We start from the raw sequence: 24,508 nt of genomic DNA, 5'->3' as shown, positions 1-24,508 counted from the left end.
TCTTGGTTTTGTGTGCACTGATGCCAGAATTTGTTTGCGTCTTTTGCGTTTGGGTGTACAAAATGGGAAATACTCCATCAGCCCTGAAGGAGAGCCCTTTGGGTGGGGCCTATAGTAGATAAATGGGTGTAACATAGCCCTGAGCTTATGACTAAGAAAGACATGTATACTATTGTAATAGGGTGTGGACCCAAAATATAGGATCACAAGGGCGGTAGCCCCTAAGTGGCTCACTCAATTTTTATAGGATCTCGCAGTTAGAAGTGTTTTGCAAAACAGCGAGCTGCACCGGCAGTTGTTCCACCTGCCCACCCTCCCCCCATGCCGCCATCATATTCACCACCTCCTGTTTCCCCTACCCACGGGGATCAAATAGAAGTTTCTGTGTTAACCCCCAGAGGACAGGAGCCTGATTTAGTATCACCATCTAAGACTCCACAAGCCACCCAATTTGGACTGGGAGCCACATCCACAGCAGGGCAAGTTCCCTTGTGCGGACATCCTATAAGAGGCCAGGGGACTCCCTTGGCCTTGAGGCGTCCGATTCTAATTTCCCCACAGGAGCCCCGGGGAACTTTGACAGTGGGGAACGAGTTGATTGACTCTCCAATAGATACCACTCCCCAAACCCTCCCTGTTTATCTTAAGAGGCTTGTAAATATTAAACAAAGGGGAAACAAAGTCATCCTAGGAAAAACTTGCCTGTATCTTTGAGATGCAAATGTCCTTTCTGGTCTTCTCAGGAACTCTCATCTCTGCCATCTTTCTAAAATGCACCTTTTTGAAAGAGGGTAAAGTAATTTAGAAACTGACTTATCAAGGATAAATAAAAAACCTAAGTGTCTTTTCTGTAAAAATTCAGCCATCTAGACAAGTGAGTTGGATTTGTTCCATCTGCCAGAAACCTAATTTGAATCCAACCTCTTTTTGTAAACTGATGGGCTTCACATGGCTGTACCTGACTCAGTGCTGAAATTCTGAAATGACAACCATGACGTCTCTGTATGTTTGTGTCCTTGTAGGTGTCTTTGTCTTTGGATAACATTGCTGAGGTTGATTTGTGGATGAGCTCTATTTAATTGGCTTAAAGAAAAGTAAGCACGTACACACCAAACTATTCTAAATACAAGAGAAACTGAGCTAAATGAGCTTCAGGTTCATGTGAACTGGGAAATATTCAGTATTAATTAAGACCTGGTATTAACGTTCGTTTGTTGATCTAATTAATATAGACATGCTGTTAGAGTCATCAACATTAAGTATAATACTTTTATTGTGCCTAGGTTTAATATAAGCTAAATAAAATCTTGTTATATCTGTTGCAAATTTGTCAGCAAGGAAATAACTTGATGTGAAGAAACTTTTAAGGAAAGAAAATGCAAATGAGGTAAGAGCTTTAGGTGAACTTTTAAAAATACTTATCTTTTAGGAAGGTCTATCTAAAATTAATCTCTCCACATATTTGACCACTTGAAAGTCAGAATTGTGCTAAAGTAAGTGACAGAAGGTTTATGGAAAGTGGACCCTGAAAAAAAGAGTTCTGTACGTGGTCAGGACTAAGTTTAAAATAAGTTTAATTGGGTAAATACATTTTAAAAGTAAGCTGGTGCACAACTTGAATTTCGCTTTTCTCTCTGTTAAGAAGACAAGGTTTCTTAAGATTTTGGACTGCCTTTGATACCAGATTTTAAGTTTTTCTACCTTTTAAGAGATCTGTTCTGTACTTGCCTTTGAAATCTTTTATTGTTACTTTGGCTAAGTGAATAACTATTGTTTCACAGTGACATGGCATCCTATCTGTTTTAAACCCTTTTCTTATTTTTTTGACAAAACTTCCCAACTCAAATTATAATGAAGTTCCTTTGACCTCTAGCTAACTTTGGGGTGCTTCAAAGGGCCCCTGAAACACCCCAAGAGAGATATTAACTAATTAGGTTGAATGACACGGGAAGTGTTGTCAAATAAGCAATAAATCTTCTTAGGTTCTATTGTATGCCAAATGACACAGGTATTCTACAGATTATATGGAGTTCCTAAAATTTGGTATGTCCTGGTAAAATGTTACCAGTCAGAATTCTCTTTATTAGCTGAAAGTGTTGCATGTCACCGCAGTAACCACGTTACTTTCTCAATTGCACTGTAATCAGATTGAAACGTGCCTTCTTAAGTCTTTCACCATTGTACACAGTCATGGTTTCACTCTGATGCCTTTGCAAAAATGCTTCCTCTTCAACAAGGTTTATAGAAAGGACCTTTGGATAAATACAAGTTTCTGATTTTCAAACCATAAAGGTGAACTGGGTAAGAACTTGAAGAATTCTAATGGGAAACCTGATGGCTTCATAAAGCTGTTAACAAAAACGATTAGTTGCACATGCCTGGGTAAAAGGGTTATAATTTTGGTTATAATTTTGGTTATAATTATGGTTATAATTTTTATGGTTTCTATCTGAAAAATGACTGTTTTCAATCTGTGTTTTCCAGGTGTAAGCAAAACGCTCCCCTTAAACTCATTATGATTTACAGTCATGTGTTAAATTATACCCTTGTAAGCAGAATTGAAACATTTATCTTTTTCTCTCTACCTGGGTGATCCTGCCAGTAGCATATGCTTGTCTCAAAGATTAAGCCATGCACGTCTAAGTCCGCACCGCTGGTACACTGAAACAGCGGATGGCTCACTAAATCAGTTAGGGTACCTCTGGTCGCTCGCTATTGCAATTGGATTACAAGTAGTTATACTGATCATTGTTCTTTGTTTCCAGATTGTTTGCTCTTTGTGTCTCCCTGCTGTACTGTGTCTTTGTTAACGTTACTAGCTGCATTACTTATATCCTGTCTACTTTATAAGATTGGTGTCTCTTACAGTACCCAGTATGGAACCAGGCCTCCAACAATACTTCAATGGCTAAACATCTTGAGGAAATAGACCACATTTATAACATGAAATAATTGTAATAGTGTGATTCTAGGTACAGGAGGAAGCAACAAGGGAAAATGTCTCCTGGATCATAATTAGATAGAGGATCCAGAAGATCTTTAATTAGCAATAGGGCCTAATCCAAAAACTAGCACCTGGAGTGGCATATCAAGAATTCTCCCCTGACCTGGGATGAGCCTCCCAGTGCCGTGGGACAAAATTTGATCCTGAAATGTCTCCCAAATATTGGTCAAAATCCTGACCAAGAGGAGAGGATCTGAGAAATGGAATATTTCCTGACACATCAGTCATTAGCGACTGCAGCCCCCCAACATGAGCCGGTGAGCCCTGACGAAACTCAGGATATGAGAATATAGGATACAGGCCCCGGAGAGCTGAGGTACATATCAAATGAATGAGTTCAGTGAGCCCAGACTCTTGCATCTTCCCGTACATGGAAAAGTGCTGAATTCCTTAACTTGAGATGCTGCCTCCCAGGCTTGAAGCCCTCAAAATTCCCATCGAAGAGGTCGTAACTCTCAACTTTTAGGCTGAGAATATTTTTTTAAGGCTACAGGTGTAAAGGACACACTTTCCAGAGAGGAACAAAAAAAACAAAAACCCAACGTTTGGAACACTGGCACCAATGGTGGACACTCCCGGAAAGATCCATCTGATGAAGCAATTAGAAGGGCCGTCACCCCCTTTTATCCACAAGACTGTGGAATGGACATTGACAGTAGGGAATTGTAACAGGGAAGAGCCAAATCGGACTACACATGGGATCTGTTCCTTTTACTTTAACCTTTGCCTTCTGCTGCATTTGTTCACTAAAAGGATACTGTCTGTACCTGTACATAATGGCCTGCCTCGGGGAACCCTGTCCCTCTGTCTGAATGTTAAACCAAAGTGCCTTTGTTCAGGGAAACATATGGACTCCTTCCACCTGTGGATGGCTACAATTAAGAAGAAATTAACACATCTCCTCCCCGAGGCTGGCCATTCCAGGGGCTATTCGCAAAACTTATGGCCTTCTTACTTTACCTCCTCATCTCCTCCCCATCTCTCTATTATAAAAGAAACTGGCACCCAAACCCCGATAAGATGGTTATTTTGAGACTTTACTCTGCCATCTTCTCGGTCTGCTGGCTTTCTGAATAAACTCATATTCCTTGCCTCAACACCTCATCTCCGATTTATGGCCTGTCGTGCGGCAAGCAGAGCAAGCTTGGACTTGGTAACATCTTTACTCAGGACACGGTGTCACAAAGTGGGACACTGTTTTCTGTTTGTTTTGTTTTTGTTTTGGGCCGCGCCATGTGGCTCGTGGGATCGTAGTTCCTCGACCAGAGATCCAACCCGCGCTCCCTGCAGTGGAAGCTCGGAGTCCTAACCAATGGACTACCAGGGAATTCCCATGGGACAGTGTTACCTGGCAGTCACGGCCCTCACCTTTGTGAGACAGAGGTAGTAGTGTAGCAGGATTGAGAACGTTGTGACGTTTAAAGATGAGGTGGTGAAAGCAGGATTTCACAGGAAGTTAATCTAGTGATACTTGCAGAGAAATGTGTCAATTCAGCGTTAAGAAGACTGTGGACAAGCTGTGGAGTTTGCAAATAAACTTCATTTTCTAGAGTCAAATCTGCCAAGGCTTCCACTAAATTTGCAGTTGTGGCTATAACCTTAAGACACCTGAGACGGGCAAAAGCAACTGAATCAAGCTGTATGCTATAACAGGCAATAGGCCTATGTTTACCACCATGCTCACACAGTTCTGCGCGGCCTGATTATGCCTTTCATGCACAAATAAAGTAAAAGGTTTTGAATAACCTAAGGTTAATCTATTAAGTAGAGATCTCTTTTCGAACTTAAAAGGGCTAATATACTTTGCCTCCAGTGGAGATCTCACATTAAAGTATCCGGATCGGGCTTCCCAGGTGGCGCAGTGGTTGACAGTCCGCCTGCCGATGCAGGGGACACGGGTTCGTGCCCCGGTCCGGGAAGATCCCACATGCCGCAGAGCGGCTGGGCCCGTGAGCCATGGCCGCTGAGCCTGCGTGTCCGGAGCCTGTGCTCCGCAACGGGAGAGGCCACAACAGTGAGAGGCCCGCGTACCGCAAAAAAAAAAAAAAAAAAAAAAAAGTTTCCGGATCAACCTGAACCTGATCATTTGGGCAACCCTAAGGCAGGCAGCTCCTGCACTGCTCGCTTTAGCCTTATAAAAACCTGCTTGTGTTTATCTTCCCAAGCGAAGGATTCAGGAACCAAATCTTTAATAAGTTCACAGAGTGGAAGAGGTAACAGAAAAATTTGGAACCTAGAGCTTGCAATAACCAGCTAAACCTAGAAATCCACAATGCTAGCACTTAGTTGTGAGTCTAGGAAGTCCCTGTATCAGCCTAATTCTCTCTGGAGATAGCGGAGTTCCTTCAGTGCTTAGATTACGTCCTAGGTAATGAACAGCGTCTACGGATAATTGTAATTTTTCCTTTGTGTTCTTTCTCAGCTAACTGTTGCAGCAAATAAATGGAATCTTTTATGAATGCCTTATGGAACCTTTACAGTAGCTGAGTACAGCAGGAGGTTATCTCCATATGGTAAAAAGGCTGATTTCTCAGGGAACTAGAGGGTACTTAAATCTTGGTGAAGTACTTGGGAGGAAAAAAGAAGGAGTCCCAGTGAACCCTTGAGGCATAAAAGTGCAGGTATATTGTTGATTGTTCCAAGTAAAGCCATGTAGATATTGGCTGTTGGGTCTCCGGGATGCTGAAGAAAGGTGAACAAAGGTCTCCAACTGTAAACCATTTCAAGTCAGTTCAAGCTTGTGACACAAGGGTGGCTAGGTTTGGAACAACAGGAAAACAGGGAAAAACTCTTTTTATTAACAGCTCCCAAGTCCTGGACAAATCGCCATCCTGCCAGGTTTCCAACCAGGCAAGATTGGCATGCTGCAGGGACGAGTACAGGAATGATTACCTCCTGGGCAATTAGGTCTTCTACAATAGCTATGGGACCTTGTATGACCGCAGGCTTTAATAGCTGTTGAGGAAACCTAGGGAGAGGTTTAGCTACATCTATCTGAATCTTTATAGGTTTGCATTTTTTTATTCTTCTCATGTTAACACTGTCAGAAGTAGCCCCCAAATTTGCAGGCATCTCCATCCAATTAGGGAACTTTTGTTGAACTTCCGCTTTTAGGTCCAGGACAGATTGTAAGGAACATAACTGATCAGGTTCACGTTGATCAGGAAATTTTAAGGTGAGATCTCCACTGGAGGCAAAATGTACTGGCCCTTTGAAGTTAGAAAAGAGATCTCTACTGAATAGATTAACTGGGGCTATACTGCATAGCAGAAAGGAATCTTGGTTGAGATAAAAATTCTCTCTGAACTGTATTAGGTACTCCCACTATGGAAACATCCTCTTTACTCAGAGGGACCTGTTGTTCTTTGAGGGTGGGATTTAGAGTAGAAAGCACAGCTCTGGTTAGGGCTAGGGGTAGGGTGTTAAAGGGTTAGGTAATTATGTTTACAGTTAGGGTTAGAGTTTAATGTAGATTTCAAAGTAAAATATGAGAGTGGGGTTTAAAGTAGAAAGCATAGCTCCAGTATCAACTAAAATTTGGCCGTTTTTCATTATATTTTCCTCTGGGCTGTTTAAGGTCATTGCTGCTAATAGTTTACCAGAGAACCTCTGGAGTTCTGCCAACTAGGGGAGAGGGTCACGGGGGCCCTCCCTTTGAGACAGATATGAGAGCAATTGTGAAGAGTTTGCATAGGACTTTTGAGGACACCTCTTTTTCCAGTGTCCTCACTGATTACAAATGAAACATCAACTTTGGGTCATCAAATTGATCATGGACCCCTAGGAGGTTGTAATGGGGGAGGCCTAGGTGTCATTTTGTGTCCCTTGCCTTAGAGCTCTTGTAACTGTAAGGCTATGAGCTTGGTGGATTTCTGTTTGTGATCTTGCTCCAAGGTCCTTTCAAAATGCTCAGCTATAGTCACGAGTTCAGTCAGGCCTATAGCCTCCCACCCTCTTTTCTGCCCTTTTATCAATCCACTAATCTCAGAAGATAATCCACTTACAAAGAGGGCAGTTAAAGCAGGCTGAGTGGCCTTTTTATTCCTTGGAACACCAACTGCTGTAAAAAGAGAGCTTCCAAACTGGCTCTAAAGTCTTCCACAGATTCACCCCTCTTTTGTTTGTACAAGTGAATAATACATCAATCATTATTAGGCCAATTAATAATAGACCAAGTGTGAGCAGGGAAGATTTTAGGAATAGCTTATAAAAGGTTAGTTGTTATTCTGCAAGCCTTTTTAGGTTGAGGATCTTGAATATCATCCTAGGGATTATGTCATTTTGCTTCCCACATCCATTCTGGGGCTTCCCCCAGTCCTACCAACATGTGTACAAGTGGATAAAGACCTAGCAGTTTGGGGACATACGCCCTGACAGTGACTCTAAATTCTTTAAAAAATGTTGGGGGTTCCTCCAAGGTTTAGAGAATTCTTTGACTACAGCTCTCAGTTCAGTCTTTGACCAAGGGGTAAAGGACACCTGAGGGGGCTCACCTGCAATCTCAGGTAGTTTTACTTTAAATGGCAATTGTTAAATATTCTTTTTGGAATAGAAAAGTATTTCAGACAGAAAATGAGTAAAACAAGAGTACTCAGGTGAAAAAGGAAAGGGGGGGACAGTAGGAGTTAAATCTGCAGTCACATCCGTCCTATGGTCTTTTGTTTCAGGTACCTTTTGTCTCTTTAATTTTTCATTAGCTTTTTGTTCTAAGTCTCTAAACCAAGCTACTTTGGAATCTTGAAACCTTCTGTAAACTTTTACATACCAAGTAAAGCAGGCATCTCATTCTCCCTGTGCAATCTGTGAACCCTTGCTCTCTAGTGTTTTCCTTAAATGTACAATCTTGTCTAACTGGAACATGCCCCACAATGACCACTGTAATTCTAGATCAATATTAGTATAATTTTTCCATCTTTCTAAATATCTACAACCTGCAGGACCATAGTTCTTAAATATAAAATAAGCAGGTGTGCCAGAAGCTGGCATTCTCAACTCTTTGGCGATAAAGGATCTCATTTCCTTAGCTAGCCTTTGTCAACCCAAAAGAACACACAAAAAACCTGCGCCTTAATATATCAGCAGTAACAAAGAGATGTTACTATGTCCTGGACAAAAGAAGGCCTGGTATGCACCACCACCGATTCCCAGGGATCCTTGGACTGAGGAAAAAGATCCAAACGGCAGATCCCAAGGAAGGGGGACTGCAAACTGATTCCAAACAAAATGGAGAACTATAGCCACCACCAACAGCTCCAAGCATGGAAACTGGGGGCTGATTCCAAACAGATGGGCAAGTGCAGACTACACTGTCAGCAGTGCCCAGTGTGGAATCCAGGGAACAAAATTAGGGGCTATGGTTTACCACTCAAAAATATACTGGCAATAACCAAGAGATGTTACTGTGTCCTGGGAATTTCCATCTGAAAGGCTAGGGGTTTGGCCTCAAGGAGAATCCTCTACCAGCCAAACTGACCTGCCCTGTAAAGGAAAGCCAGTTAGATTGGGAGCACAAACGCAAAGAGAATGGAGCTCAAACCAAGAGGAGCTTACCAACAACCTTCAGGAATGGCAAGAAAGACAGTGAACTCAAAGGAGTTGTGGGCACCACACCTGTTTCTCCTTGTCCCAAATGTTATCAGAAATTTGCTTCAGATCCCATCACTGCCACCAATATATTTACCTTTTTCTTTTTAAAAAGATAAGCATTTAATCATAAAATCATCTTGTTAGCAGTAGCAATCATAAGAGGGGATTTTAGAAAAGTGCACATACATATTTTTATACAGAACATTTCTGGAGGGATACATATTAAACTGTTAGTGGCCACCTCTGCATGCCCCCAATGTATTAAAAAACAAAATTTAACAGAGTAAATTGGAAGATTTACTTTGAATTTTGAATAAATTGGCCTTATTAAACGATTCATGAATCAGGCAGCATCTCATCTGATAGAAAGGGAGATACTCCAACGGGTTACACAACATGGAAGGCTTTCTTTTTTTTTGGCCATGACACATGGCATGTGGAAATCTTAGTTCCCCGACCAGGGATCGAACCCATGCCCCGTGCATTGGAAGCGCGGAGTCTTGGCTGCTGGACCACCAGGGAAGTCCCAGAAGACTTGTATAGTAAGGAGGGTGGGACAAGGAAAGAAAATCATCATCAAGGGAAAAAATGGAAGTTCACTGGAGGAAAGTAAAACTTCAGGTGACAACGGCGTCTCATTGGCTAAACTGCGGAATTTTCTATTAGCTATTTCTATTTTCTATTTCTTGTTGCTGGCCAGGAAGGAAGTCTTCCCTCCTCCAGTTGGGGTAGTAAAGTGGCTGCACTTCCTCTTTGGGGTCAGTAAATGACCTCTTCCTGTTGGGGTAATTGATGATGAGTGGTACGGCATGAGAGCTCCCTCTACGGGCCTTCCAGACTCCAATTCTAGTGCAGGTTTCCTTTTGTTAACATTCACAGCATGTTTTATTGGCAGGAGGAGTCACAATGAGGGAGAAAAGGCCACAAGACTCACCATAAAGAAGGCTCAGAAATGCTTGGGTGGGTCCAAGGGAGGCACAAGGTGGCTGTGGGGTCAGCTGGTGGCTACAACGATCACATGGTTCCCTCTGATGGGTTTGCAGCTCGATGTGGAAGAGTGAATAAAAGGGTCAGTTCATCCTATCAGAGAAACATGAAACTGAGATAAGCTTCCCACTGCTAGAAGCATCTTGAGCCTTCAGAAAAGAACAGAGAACATGTCTAAAGGGTTTGGGAACATCAGAGCCGTATCTCCTCAGAGTGGGACTCCCCAGGCTCTCCAGGTCTCAGTCCCCAACTCTCCCTCAGTGACAAAGCCTCCCTACCTCTGTCCTTGTCAGCTCAGTGATCCCTAGAGGTCCTGCCTATCCGTGAGGACTTAGGTTTCCATGAGACAGGTTGGTTGAGACCTAGTGATACAGTTGACCAGCCTGATATGCAACAGTTCCCACCACCCTGGGGCAGTTGGGCTCAGGGACACACGGCTCTGGACCCCATGTGGAGGGTGTCCTTGCACGTCCGCTGTGCCACAGAAGAGCCAGGAATGCCTGTAGCTGTCCAACTGATTCTCAGGGGGTTTTCCTGGGAGAGCCCTTGGTCATCTGACCTCCTATCCAGGAAGCCTCATGACTTTCTGATTGCTGCCTGTCATGCCAACAACACACCTGTGAAGGTTCTGCTCTGCATGGCCATCTGTCCACCAGGCGCCCCCTTCTAGGGACCCAGACGCTAGGACCACACAAATGCTGAAGGAGTGTCCACCTGCCTAAGGTACAGACACCCCTGTATCCATCTGCATGATTTCTACTGGGAATCAACAACATTTATGGGGATTCTCTGGCCCTAAAGAACAGACCAACCTGATAGGAGCAATGCAATGATTCACAATTACCAGGGTCAATGCACATATACAAGGGCCCATAGCCCCAGAAGCCCCACTCACAATTCACATGAGTGTCCCATACATACCCACCGATGCCCAAATATTCTTGCTTCATACATACACAATCCAAACACGCACATCAGTGGTACGCTGCTAAGTGCTTGATAAAAAGCTCTCCGAGAAAGGCGGGAAAGACTTCACTTATGGTATCTACATGGTATAAATATTCCCAGCATGACCAAGTTCAAGCTACCCACCTGACATCACTAAACACACAGCTGGGAAGAGATATGCACCATTGACTCTCCCAAGACAGTATGAACCAGTTCCAGCACATCCCATAACTTTTCCTGTGAATATGTGCACAGAATCCACTTACACCCCAAGGAGAACTCTCAACTCCCACCACAGATATATAACCAAAAGGATACCACAGATACATTTGTGTTTGTACATATATATATATATATATATATATATATATATATATATATATATCCTGAACACACACCCTCACCCTGAATAAATACACAAACAGACCACCTCTTACTACCTAAATTTTTACAGATGAAACCTTACTCACCCTGAATATTCACATTCCACTCTCACAACTATATATACACACACAACATGGGCCTGAAAACAAACATGTGCAACCAATATGCCATCCAGATGTACACACTGAGTACCTAAGCACACAGGGTCACCAAGTACACAACTGTCTCATGTGCAACCCAAAAAAGACCCATATGCAATCCCACAGCCCTAAAATACATATACTGCAGGATTCCTGCACACACACATAACCTACACAGCCCACTGGTTTCCAAACACACAAACTAAACTCTCACATCCCACAGAATACATACCCCAGAAGCCCCACGAACTCAAAAACACACACAGGCACAAATAATCTATACTTATCAAATACAGCTGACCCTTGAACGACCTAGGGGTTAGGGCGCCAACCCTCCATGCAGTGGCTCTGCATCCATGGATCCTGTAGTAGTCCTGTAGTAGTTACTGAAAAAGAAATCCACTATACGTGGACCCGTGTGGTTCAAACCCATGTTGTTCAAGGGTCAACTGTACATGTAAGTCCACCTCACTAATACTGAGAACACACATACAAGCAACACCACTAAATTCTTCAGGCATTACATTTTGAAATAGACACATAGAGGACTCGAAGCCTCCTGCTACACTCACAAATCACAAATACACACATCCACAAACTACTCATGAGTATACACCCCAAATGCTTAGACACACTCAAAACAGAAAAACACCGACAACCTCTGCAGTCTTACTAAGATACATACACAATTCTCACACACCTATGGACACACACATGCAAATATTCCTAACCCCTGAACATATGGATCCCCTCCCAAACACTATACATTATGCTACCTCTCCAGAATACAAGCTCCCCACCACTACTCCAACATACAAACTGTATAGGTGTGTGTGTGTGTGTATATATACATTTCTACCCTCACCCTGAATATATAGACAGACCACCTCTTACTCCTTCCAAACACATGTATAAACACCCTAGCGTTCTCCAAAGAAATACACTTTGAATACTCCTAACAACTCCATACCTTATGAACAAACTCTGATAATGCATGCACCTGATGATGGACACACACACGGATTAGAATACACAAGTAAGATACATGGAAATATCTCCAGCAAACCATTTATGAAACAACTTCCATATATCAAATTATCCCTAGCTATCAGGAGCCAGCTCACACATATGCAAGTACTAACAAATACCCGTATCACATATTTCTAATACATACAAATGCAATTGTCCATCTTCCCTGTAGAAACATAGAACCCCACCTCTCTATCAGATACACATATACTCACTTCCCAAAATACATAAGCCTAAGAGGCTCCTACTGAAAATTACAAATGCACAGCCTCAGCAAATATTCCTCCAAGTGGCCATGCCCCTTGAACACACACACAAACTCATTTAACACACAACTCTCCACAAGTCCCAAATAGAACCACAATTACCCAGTACACTACAAATAGGCAATAATGTCACCCTATACGCCCTTTGTTCCAAATACACATACAGTACCACACTACTGGCGTATACATAACCCCATAGTCCCAACCTCTCACGCAGAATGAACTCTGCCATCTTGCAGAATACACGATCATACAAACACAACATACCTACACATTCAACATCCACCAGCCCCATAAAATAGTCACAGACCTGCCCTCTACACATCCAAATATACATACACAGCTCCTGAAAATGCACACCCACAAACACCCCATAACCATACAACATGCCCTGAATACACAAATGATCAGCCTACATTCCCCAAATATACAAAATTAACAGACTGGACACCCAAAGTAATATACACCACTACTTTTCCTGACATTGCCCTTACGCATATGCAGATAATCCTTCCAAATCCATCATTACACACACACAAATCCCCAAATTCATGGGTGAAAAAAACACATGTAAACATATTCCCCAAACACCAAATTACAAACACCTAACCACCAACTCCTTGAGTATGCCTGCGTCACATCTCAACACCCTCCAAATACAACACTCACTCTTACACACTCTCACAAAAACACAGGCATGACCTCCCTTCAAACACAAATATCCACGGACAAAACCAACCCACACATTTGACTACCTATCAGATTCCCACCAACCAGTTAAATATGTACAGACCCCATCTATGCTTGCAAATCAATCATGATTTGACACCAGACTACAAATACATGTTTATTACCACATTCAGCAAAGTTGCTCGCATCACCGACAAAAGAATGCAGTTTGAACATAAGTGTTGACTGATGTTTTTATGATAAGAAGGAAGACACTAGTGAAACGATGAGTGTGTTCCTTCCATCTTCACTCATTTTCCAATCACCTGAGCTACACCTTCGGAACCAGATGAGGGTTTTCAACTCACAAGAACTTCCCTCTAGCTTTTGTACTCTTCACAACGCGCAGACTAGAACGGCACCTGTTTAATAGCTCGCACACACTATTTAGCCCCCACTGTAGGCCCCGCAATCACTGAACCCTTCATGCAGCCGGCTCCCCAGTGGTGCCGATAATCCTGGGGTAAACATCTCAAGGGAATCGAGCTCTATGGGGGCGTGAATCCACATTGTGGGGAGTCTCCTTACATGGACAAGGGCACAAATAACCCACAGGGTGAACAACAGTGCAGAGCGGTGACACCTGAGGGGTGAAAAGTCCCCGTACCCCTTACCTCAGGATTCCTAGAATTGACTCTACAGGCCGCCATGACAGGCCCCTCCCCCGCCGGGCAGCCATTGGGGCCCCACCCTCCGCGCTCGCGCATGCGCTCCTGTCTTCCGGAGCAAAGTGCCCCAGCAGACGCCGGGAGCTGTTGGACGACGGCGGTCCGCGTGCCCGAGAGCCCCGCCCCAGTGGGCGTGCACAGGCGTGCGCGGGCGTGCAGGCGCGGGGTGCGCGGGCCTAGGAGGTCTCTGCAGGAGAGGACAGAAATGGAGGGTCGGGCAAGCTGCGGAACTTCTCTGGCGACGCTCCTCGCTGGGAACCTTCGTGACGGTCTCTTCTTAAAACCAGCTCTTGGGAAATGTGCACTCGTGAGTTTTATATTGCACTCGTGAAACCCATGCACTTAGCTACAAAGAGTTCTGGAGAGCTCCGCTGTAAGCACAGTGGCCTCAAGTTGGGGCAAGTACTTTCATGCCCTTTGGACTGCCGTTCCTTGGTTCTTGTTAATGCCTTTCAAAAAACAGTAGGTCCTTTTTCCTAGCACACCTGCAGTTTCCGTTAAAGAACAATGCTAGCAAAGAATTTCAGACCTGGGAAACACTCTTAAGATACTGTCTCCTGACTCCGTTCCTAGAGTTTTTCCAACGCATTTACTCTACTAGAATATTTTTTCTCAGTGTTCACAGGTGTTTCCTTTGTACGGTTTTGGGGTTTTTTTAAAAAATAATTTTGAGAAAGAGTTGACCATCTGGGCCAATTTCAACAGGTAGTATGGGAACAATTTTATTTTCCCTCCCTCCTTTTTTATAATATCTTGCAGAATTTCAGTTGACAATAAAACAACAACAACAGTAGCGGGATCGACTCACTGCCCTGACTTTGTAATACTTCCCGAAGAGACGTCAGTCATCAGATCCGCTTTCTGGTCAAAGGCAAGATTAGAGCATTTCTCACTCAACAGGATGCCTCTGAAGACCCCTCCCATGTAACAGCACTAAGCGCCTCCAAGGGCAGACTTGAAAACTCCACAAGACACAAACATGGTCTCTCTTCATTTCTTTAATGTTTCGTGATTGAGTGGAAGATGAACTGTCTTCTGAGGCTTGTGATGCATGTCCAGAGATGTTTTTTCTCAGTAGTCAATGCCCGCCCCCACCTTCTGTGCAGGAATAGTCAGAGATCATGATCCAAAGGACTTTTAGATACTCCCTTCTGTGACTGGTCTTCCCAAGTTACATTTGGGCTAATTTGATTATCTCTGTCTGTGGGGTGTAGGATTTTGAAGTATTACAAAGGTGATTGCAGAATTGGGACTGGCTAATTTTTGCACAGTGCAGTTTTTGTATCAGTGGCCTTGAGAAGAGTCCTTCAAATACTGTATCAGAATTATGAGTGAGAATCTTGTAAATAATTGGTTGAATGACTGAACAAAGGGAGGAAGCAACAAGGAAGCCTGCCTTTCTCGAGTGCCTGGGTACAATATTTTGCCTCACCATTCCTCTAGTATGAAGTTATTGGTTGCAAATCATTTAAGTTTTCCTTCATTATAAAACCTCCAGGGCTTCCCTGGTGGCGCAGTGGTTGAGAGTCCTCCTGCCGATGCAGGGGACACGGGTTCGTGCCCCGGTCTGGGAAGATCCCACGTGCCGCGGAGCAGCAAGGACCGTGAGCCATGGCCGCTGAGCCTGCGCGTCCGGAGCCTGTGCTCCGCAACGGGAGAGGCCACAACAGTGAGAGGACCGCGTACCGCAAAAAAAAAAAAAAAACACCTAGGTTGATGGATAAAGACGTGAAAGGAAGGGACTGTCATGCTCAACCTCGGTGCCGTGAATCAAAACAACAGTTTATAAACTACCTAAAGAGGCACACGCCAATTGTGTTGCCACTGTGGGAGGTGGAAGGAACTTCCGGTTCTTGCCTACCTGCCAGAGCCCTCGTGGAATGTCTCCCCAGCGCACGCCACCCCGACCCACGTGCCCTCTGCCCCTCCCCCACCGCAAAACGGTTCAGCCCGCATTTTCCGGTTTACTTTCAAACGTGTCCCTCGTTGACTTGGATCCCGAGCGTTTGCTGAAGCAGGTCGCTCTCTGGCTCCTGGTCTTGACTTTTCTCATTGAGGCTACCAGGCAGCAGTAGTCCGTGCCCAAGCCTGCAGGATGGCTTCAATAGGAGGTAAGCCTATAGGCTGGGGGTGTGTTCTGAGAGACCCTGCCATCCTCACATCCTTCAGGTTCACACGTTACACTTAACTGTGGGCACACAGTTGGACTGAAGTAGAGGGAGAAGAGAGCACTGGACGCACAAGGACATTTCACCTGGGGAGACTGGGGAGCCTGAAGAAACCTGAGACTGCCCTGGGGAGGAGGGGTCGTTGGAGGTGGATCAAGAGGAATTGCCCTGGCTATGGAGAAAGGATGGCAGCAGACAGTCTGATTCTTTCTAGAAGGGAGACAAGCCACTTTGAAACGTGTGTGTAAGGATGTGTGTGATGTCCTGGTGGTGACACAGGGAGGGTCATGAGGAAAGCCTAGAGCTGTATTGTGTTCCTGAGGCACCTGAGGCACCTGAAGCTTGCCTCACCATATCTTTCAAAGGGATTGGAACAGGAGCATAGTGTATCTCAGGGGGCCGTGGGGAGAGATGGTCTTGGTGAGAAAACTATTCAATGGGGCTGTGTGTGGCCACACCTGCAGTGAAGTGTCCTCTCCGAGAGCTAGGCAGGGGGTTACTCTAACTGCCGCAGCCCACACCTCGTCCACTCCTCCCAGCCCAGAGCTCACTTGTCAGTTCAGGTAACTGTTGCCTTGGATTCAACAGGGGATGGGCAACCGTTACGAGTAACTTCAGCCAAGAGAGGGCTCAGGTTCCTGAGTTGCTCTGAATTGTTCTTCCTTTTGTGGAATGGCAGTACTTCAGACCTACTTCATCTTGGCCAGTATCTCATGGTGGACCCTCAGGCTGCCTTGAGAGGAAGAGTTTGTTCCTATTTCAGGTCACTCCTTCATGGACAGGGAACAGATGTGGAGTGGGGTTGGTTCGGGTGGAACGTCTATGAAGGCTGCTTCCTCTTTTAAAGGGGGAAGGAGTGTAGCCCAGGATCAGGAAGATGATCTTCTGTGTTACTATTAAACGTCCTATGACATCTGTTCTGGTGAGTTAGGTGCACCGTGGTGTGTACCTTGTTCTCCTGAACAGGGATGTGTTTCAGACAACTTGATCGCCATGGCATCTGGCTTATGCCTGCATCTCAGATTGTCTCTCCATTATTGGGAGCTGGAAGGGGAAGGACCACAGGCAGTCTATACTCCCACGACCAATGTAACATGACAATTCCCTGGCCCTTGTTTAATCCTCTGCAGCCATCACTGGCTGTGAAATGACAGAATCTAAGGGACACGCGCCTACTTCTCAGACCACGCCAAGCCCCTAGGAACAGAACTCCTGACTGATGACAGTGACTCTGGGCACTGGGGAAGGGGTGGCAGGACCTGGCCCATGTTACGTATCTGCTGTGGGTTGTTCGGAGATGCAGGTCCTTTCTGGGCCAGTGTCATGGGTTTGTATCAGGATTCCATTAGAGATATTTTCCAGCATTTTGTTTTGTTTTGTGAGGCTAGGAAAGAAAGAGGGGATTTATACTGAGCATCAGGAAAAGGAGGACTGAGGAGGAGGTGGGGCCCTAATATTTTACACAGTGCCTGTCCACAAAGGGCCTTTGGGGGCCTAGAACTTACCTTGCAGAAGGCCCCTACCTGCTAGTACGCCGGCTGAGGGCCATTTCTCACAGAGCGGATGTCCACACAGCTCCAGGTCTTGGGAGACAGCCTGTGAGGCTTAGGTGCCAGGGTGTGCCTTAGGGAGGCTCTCCAAGTGAGTGCTTGCTGAGGCAGTTTCTTCTCGGCAGGCAGGGGTCAGGGAGCTTGGTGGATGGGCGTGGGGTCACGAGTGGAATAATTCTCAACTGGAGGTCAGGGCATGAAAATCACTTGAAGACATTTGCACGCTGCAGTTTCCCTTGTCCAAGAGTCTCTCATCTGTGGAGATTTACACTCTGATGCCGCAGAAAGCCTCAGTCCCACTTGCCCATTCTCCTCCTCCATTCACTCCTTTCCTTTGCCTCAACAGCATCTGCACTGCTGGGAACGGATGTCCCCATGAACCCCGGTGCCTCCTTGTCTACTTTCACGGCAGTGTCCTTTCCTCCACCCGTTCCTGGCGCCCAGCACTGGCCACCCTGGGAGCAGCACCTGCCACCTCTCATCGCCCCCGCATTCCCTCCCGGCAGCAGCCTGCGGCTGCCAGCTTTCCCCAGGATGCCTTTGGTGGCTAATGGTGGCTGTGGCCCCGGTGCCCCTGGGGCTTGCAACTTCACTGTACAAGTCAGGTCACAAGGGAGGCCAGTGCAGGCCCCCCAGACTCAGACCTTTATCGTTCCTCAGGGCCCCCTCAACTGGAGCGCTCCAGGGGCCCTCAGCGGGAGTGCTGCATGTCCTGCACCCATATTCTTAGCGACCCCTGCGATGGAGACCATTGTGACTGCTCCAGCTGTTGGAGTTACTCAGGCTGGCAAGGGAGGCTGGACCCCAGGCTTTCCTCCTCAAGCTCCACCACCAGCTGCCCAGATGGCCCCTAACATTCGCCCAGTGAACTCTGGGCCATGGCCACATGGCACTTCCAGGGAGGGCAGCCTGGACACCAACCAGCCCTATGCCTCGCAGGAGGACTGCTCTAACCACCAGAGCGTGTACAGTAACTTCCGACGGTGGCAGCGCCTCAAGCCACTGGCCCGGAGACACCTTCCCCAGAGTCCTGATGCAGAAGCTCTTTCCTGCTTTCTCATGTGAGTGAACGCTCAGGGGGTCATGAGCTTATCGGAGCTCTTAGATAAAGAGGAACTGGGGATGGACTCGCAGGTTAGCTTTCTAGGGATACTGGAAGCAAGGTGTGAGGGCGATGTCCACGCCATGAGAAGGCACACTGTCGGTCATACGGGCGAGCCTGCCAGTCCATGACATCATGACTGAAATGTGCCTTATCTCAACTGACCCCACCCCCCTGTGAGTCTAGCCAGCTTGCTCTTCCATGATTCTCCTGGTAATACGGCCTGAAGACTTGCAGTCAGAGAGGGTCGTGGTGTAAGTTGAGGAGCCAAGGAGTGGATGCCACACTCTTCTGTGCTGCCGTCTCCTTTCATACAGCACTTGAGTGTACGTGGCCGGGGGAGGTCACTTCGTAGAAGGGGGAGGAGCGCGGGGCCCAGGAGAGCGCTTCATGCACGCCTCGACTTTGTTGATGTGGAGAATTCCACTAGGAACAGGGTGATGGTAGAGCTCTCCTAAGGGCATGGGCTCTCTCCCACTAGAGTTGTGAGCCTGGCAGGCATTTCCATCCTAAACCTGCGGTCCCTCGTAAAAAGGGGACAATCACACTTCATTCAGAGCACCGTGCAGAAGACTCCTTGGGCTAATCTATGAAGTGTCAGCAGATTGCCTGGCACATGCCACGCCTCATTGATGATGGTGATTTTTATTATGAAGAGGCAGCCTTGAAGAGGAAAAGAGCTCCCCAAGGCACAGTGTCCCAGCTCTAGCCTGGGAGTGGATGGTCATCCTCGAGGGAGTGTGAGGTGGTGACAGCCGTAGCCGGGAAGGCTTGTCTCTGCTCTCCCAGACACCTGCCTCTCACTCTCCTGTTGCTCAGTCATGCTGCGTTGAGTGATGTGTGGTCCACATTGGTGGGTGGGGTCAGGCAGGTGGGGGCTGGGCTGGGCACAGAGACTGACCCCGAGTGCTTACAGCCCAGCGCTTCGATCCCTGGCCCGCCTGAAGCCCACCATGACACTGGAGGAGGGACTGTGCAGGGCCGTGCAGGAATGGCAGCACATTAGCAACTCTGACCGGATGATCTACTACGAGATGGCGCAAAAGTGAGTCAGCGTCCTGGGCCCAGTGGCTGCGTGGAGGGTGAGGCGAGTGGGTGAGGGCAGGGTCTGGCCGTGGGGGTGCTCATCAGAGAGGACAAAGGAGAAGGGCTGTCGCTCGGAACGGGGGGCCCGCAGCCCAGAGGCCCTACAGTCCTCCAGAAACCCCTCCCTCACCTTGACAGTTTGGGTCTTCTGTCCTTCCTCCACCACGAGCTCTGCCCTCCCCTGAGTTTGACCTACCCTTGCCCTCACATGAAGGTCTCAGGACGGGGCAGGGTGAAGCTGTGAGTCCGGTAGGGGTCCAACTCCGGCCATATGGGCTGGGCCGGGGAAAGAGCTCCACCAGCCAGCCTGCTGCTTCCTTAGTGGTGGCTGGCTGGCGGCCACTGACATCGATTTGGGACCCCCTCTCCTCACAAAAAGTGGCCTGAGTGGGTACCCTGGCATCCCTCAAGAGGCTGGGGAAGCCAGCTGTCATCAGCCCAAGGGTCTCTGGCCCTTCCAGTGTTGGCTCCACGGTAATCCCCTTGGTTTAAGAAACAAAACCAAACAAACAAGCACCTCTCAGAGGAAAGGAAGGCCTGTCCTCTAAGCTCAGCATCCACATCGTCCAGCCTCTCCTGAGCCCTGTCTCCAGGTCTACGTTCCAGAACTCTCAGTCCCAACCCAGGGTCCTGGATTTGGGCAAGGACCCCTGTGGGGAACACATGCCTGTTCCAGCCTCCGGCTGTCAGCCCTTCATGTGGCTCTGGATGGGGGGCATGAGGAGGGTGCCCCCTGGGTCAGCCACGTGTCCCGTTGACCTGGTTCAGTGCAGCGACCTGGCTCTATGCTGTTGAATGCTCTCCAGTGCTGGTGAGGCAGGAAGGGTCCCAGATCTTGTATCAGTTCCAGGAGCAGCTCTCTGCTGTGGACAGCACCTCACAGGGCCTTGACAGCCCCAAGGCACATCCTCTCCCAATCCCTCATTCTTGGCTGCCTTTGTTGGGCTCCAGAACCCAGGCCATTTTCTCAGGGTGGCCTGTGCCTCCGTCACCCCCCAGGTTCACGGAATTTGAGGCAGAGGAGGAGATGCAGGTTCAGCAGTTGCAGTGGATGCAGTGCGCACAGGGCCTGCCTCCTCCAGCCCCACCGAAGCTGGATCCTCGGGGGCCCCCAGCCCTGAAAGTGGGCCTTCAGCCAGCCACCCAGGTTCCCACTGGAGTTGAACGCACAGGTAAGGGCCCAGGGTTGGCCACTGTTCCCATGTGGATCATCTTCCTTCAAGACAGGGGCATTGGTCTTTCAAGCAAAACAGCCACCGAGGCGGGGGGTGGGGGGGTGGGGTCTCAGATGCCCTTTGTCACTACGGGGTATTGACTTGGTCAATTTTGTAACTTCTCTCACGCCTCCCTGTCAAAGGACTGCACACAAAGTCTGCCTAAGAAGTGGGCTTGATGGGGACACCCCTGGAAAATTGGAGGTTCCCCACTTCCTTACATGTGACTCTTAGATGCCCCCTTACCTCCCCCGTCCAACTGTGCATGAAGCTTCAGGTGGTCCTGACCCCCCCACACCCACATCAATGTCCCCCAACAATGCCCTCATCAGCGTGCGCTCGGTGGTCAGGAGGTGGACCGGGAGCCCCTCACCTTCCTCCCCTTCCTCCTGCTCTGCCTCAGCCTGTGCTCCCAGGATGTCCGGCCCCAGCGCCCAGCCCTCCCGCCCGAAGCCACACAGGTCCCAGCGACCCCCGGAGCCCAAGGCACCCGAGGAGATTCCACCTGAGGCTGTGAGGGAGTATGTGGACATCATGGAGGCGCTGGTGGGGCCCGTCCACTCAGCCACAGGCGACTCAGATGCAGAATGGGGAGAGGACGGAAATGAGCTGCAGCAGGAAGAGGACAGCACCTACTCGGACCCGGATCTCTTAAGCTACACTGACAAGCTGTGTTCCCAGGAGGACTTTGTCACCAAAGTAGGCTAGGCCTGGAGACTGGGGTCTGCAAGATGCCAGGGCATGGAACTCTCAGCACCCAAGATCTGGGTTCTGCTCAGGCCGTTGGGACTTAAGCTCAGCTCCTTGTTCCTGAGCCTGGTGTTAGGGGAGGTTTACGCAGATATTTGTGTGTATATGTTTGTGTCTATCTGTGTGTATGCCTTTGTGTCTGTGTTTGTGCCTCTGTATATGTGCTCTTTTGTGTGTGACTGTGTATGTGTATGTTTGCATGTGTGTGTGTGTGTGTGTGTGTGTGTGCGCGCGCGCTGACCATCCCCGCCTTGTGCAGGAGAGTGGGGTGGGTCTCTGCTTTTCACTTTCCCTCCTGGCCTTCTTGTCTCACAGGCCACTCCTGGCCAAGGATGCTCACAGCCTCTTCTTTCTGTTCTAGGTGGAGGCAGTCATTCACCCTGGATTCCTGGCAGATTTGCTTTCCCCAGACCCACAGCTGGATCTCTTGGCCCTAGAGAAGGAGCTGGAGCAGGAGGAAGGGCTCACCCCCGAAGAAGTGAGTCAGGGGAGGGAGAGGGACACTCAGGGAGCCAGGGGACCCCACGGGAGGGGGACCCCAGGTGATCCAGGGGACAGGGGAACCCAGATGACCCAGGGGAGCCAGAGGAGGGAGGGATCCCCGGTAGAACAGGGGACACAAGGGACACCCAGGAAGACCAGGGCACGGAGGGACCCCAGTGAACAGGGGAGAGGTAGGGCCCCAGAACAGGAGGGCCACATAGCGCTGTCCATCCCTCCCCTGCCTGGGACGCCTGGCATGGGGAAGGGCCCGTTCTGGGGTGGGTGCAGTGCAGGGTGAAAGGAAGGAAAGGATAGGGAGCCGGGAGGGGAGGGAAGGTCACAAAGCTGGGAATCAGTTGCAGGAGGATGGCAGGCTGCCAGTGTCTGTATTTGGATTCGAGTCCTGGGGTTGCCCGTCCCCTCCTCCCCCCCAGGGCCATTGTCCCACTGCCCAGTGCTCCTCTCTCACACGTGTGTGTGGAGCCGTCACTGTCCTCCTCCCTCCTACCAGCTGGTGCAGAAACGACTCCTGGCCTTGAAAGAGGACGACGGTGTGCGGGCAGCCCCGAGTCACAGTGCATCCGAAATGGCCTCAAGTCCTTCTGAGTCCGACGCCGGCCAAGGTGCCCAGAGGCACGACCAAGACCCCCATCTAGGGGTCAGTGATGAAGCCTGCCCACCAGAGATTGATTCTAAGGCTCTTCATAGGCTCATCCAAACAGACACTGCCCTGTGCAGGCCCAAAGTCTTTGTTCCCTCTGGAGGACATCAGGAGTTCTCTATATTCCGGCCCGTACGGCTCTCCCCTCCCCAGGGTCAAAGGCGCACTGGCCCTCTACTGAGATCCAGGGATGCGTCTGTTCTCAGAAAGGCCTCTCCTCTTCGGGAGGCCCGAGTGCCCGGGGACGGGTCCAGTGAGAACGAGGAGGTGCTCCAAAGCGTCTTCATCGTAGACTCTCAGCATATACTGGTGCCTTTCGGGATGTCCCTCAGTCCTGCGCATGTCTCAGCCCTGGCTTCCTCTGGAGGTTGGGGGGCCCAGAGTGCTCCCCAGTCCCCCTCCTCTCAGAGAAGAGGCCTCAGCCCAGCTCCACCAGCTGCTCCCAAGTCGAGGAAGCGGGCTCTGTGTGGACGCCCAGCCGCTGCTGAGAAGCTGCCCATCCCCGGGGCTGGCCTCGGCGTCTCTGGGAGGCCAGCCTTGGCTCTGGGGCTGGCTCGCCCCTCACAGCTGAGAAAGAGAAAGCGTGACCCGTTTGACACAAAGAAGCGTGGGAAGAGGAGGAAGAAGCACTGCAGCCAGTAGGGAACAGCTGGGCCGGCCCTCCAGGGCGAGGACCCAGGGCAGCCCCCTGGGGAGCCTAGGGGCTCCTCCTCCTCCCAGTGCTGAACCTGGATGATGTGGGGGGAAGGGAGGGGGGCAGGACCACCAGGGTGGGGAGGGGGAGCGGGATTGTGGGGGGTTAGGGAGGTGGGGGAGGTGGATGTGGTCAGGTGTGGGTCGGAGGAGGACCTTTGGAGTGATGTATGTAAACTCTGAACAAAGATCGTTTTCGTGGGAAATGCTCTCAGGCCACTGTCATCTTGTTGGTGTTGAGCTGCTCCACAGAGAGCGATCCTGAGAGGAAGGAAGGATGAGGGAGGTCACAGGAGCTCTGGGTCTACAGGTGGCCACACCTTTCCTCCACATAGACAAGGACTCCTCAGGCTGCCCCTGGGAACGCACAGCTCTCACTTTCCCCAGGGACCCCCTCATCAGCCCCTTCTCTAACGCCTGCTTGGCTAGGGCCCTTCTGGGGCATCTGTACCGTCTTCTGCATCCCTGGACCTTCTGGGGAGGCAGAGCTGCTCTTGTGCCTTTCAGCCCTCTGGACACTCACCAGTTTCTAGGATGGAGCCTGGAGATGGCCCTTGTCATTATGGAGCTTCTCTCTGCTTTCCTGAAGCGGCCAGACGACGGCGCTGGGATGACCCTCCGCTCATCTAGGGTTTCCTGTGTGGGTGGCCTGACCAGAGACGAAAAGTCTTGGCCATGGGGACAGGACTGTCTGCCTCATCGTAGCGGGAGCATCCTCTAGTTCCACTGGGATTATTGCAATGTGGAGAGTGGTGGAGGCAGCTACCTCTTAATCCCAATGAGGATGCAACAAGGGGAATGGGTGTGGGGAAATTCATGGGGCACCCGTTAAAGGTGTGTATAAGGGAAAGGACAGTTGGGCCCCTTTGTGGAACTTGTGGGATTTCTGTGCAGCAGCATCTCGTTCAACTGAGGGAGGAGGACCCATCTGGCTGTGGCTGTGGGGACTGGCGTTAGGGGCCTACGGGTCCGCAAAGACACCCCAGAACTACTGTCCCTTCCCTTTCCACCCATGGCTGGACACGTGTGTGTACTGGTATCAACACTGGTTTGTATCCCC

The 24,508-nt window shown here is 48.8% G+C and overlaps 2 protein-coding genes and 1 pseudogene across 3 annotated transcripts in view; 2 read left to right on the top strand and 1 right to left on the bottom strand.

The window, feature by feature from the left end:
- LOC309808866 (centrosomal protein of 78 kDa-like) overlaps positions 1-24,508 on the bottom strand; it is a 1,034,926-nt pseudogene that overhangs the window by 529,992 nt on the left and 480,426 nt on the right. The gene's annotated exons all lie outside the window — the stretch shown is intronic.
- Positions 16,698-24,095, top strand: LOC309808046 (NUT family member 2G-like). Its single transcript, XM_082628054.1, has 5 exons — positions 16,698-18,520; positions 19,478-19,606; positions 20,647-20,959; positions 21,973-22,089; positions 22,396-24,095. Exons 1-5 carry the CDS (start codon positions 17,835-17,837, stop codon positions 23,395-23,397), a joined length of 2,247 nt encoding a protein of 748 aa, XP_082484180.1. The 5' UTR covers positions 16,698-17,834; the 3' UTR covers positions 23,398-24,095.
- On the top strand, positions 20,967-22,400 carry LOC309807673 (uncharacterized protein). Its single transcript, XM_082627522.1, has one exon. The coding sequence runs from the start codon at positions 21,096-21,098 to the stop codon at positions 21,567-21,569; it is 474 nt and encodes a 157-aa protein (XP_082483648.1). The 5' UTR covers positions 20,967-21,095; the 3' UTR covers positions 21,570-22,400.

This window comes from Mesoplodon mirus, assembly GCF_964341445.2.
Source record: "Mesoplodon mirus genome assembly, chromosome: 7".
Classification (NCBI taxonomy): domain Eukaryota; kingdom Metazoa; phylum Chordata; class Mammalia; order Artiodactyla; family Ziphiidae; genus Mesoplodon; species Mesoplodon mirus.
This window is presented reverse-complemented; position numbering and strand designations above follow the sequence as displayed.

What these genes read in the sequence shown, in the direction of transcription:
- LOC309808046 (XM_082628054.1), top strand. Translation starts at nt 17,835, where the DNA reads ATGAACCCCGGTGCCTCCTTGTCTACTTTCACGGCAGTGTCCTTTCCT. An exon ending in TACTACGAGATGGCGCAAAA is followed by an intron (nt 19,607 to 20,646) that starts GTGAGTCAGCGT and finishes GTCACCCCCCAG; the next exon opens with GTTCACGGAATTTGAGGCAG. An exon ending in CCTTTGTCACTACGGGGTAT is followed by an intron (nt 20,960 to 21,972) that starts TGACTTGGTCAA and finishes TTTCTGTTCTAG; the next exon opens with GTGGAGGCAGTCATTCACCC.
- LOC309807673 (XM_082627522.1), top strand. Translation starts at nt 21,096, where the DNA reads ATGCCCCCTTACCTCCCCCGTCCAACTGTGCATGAAGCTTCAGGTGGT.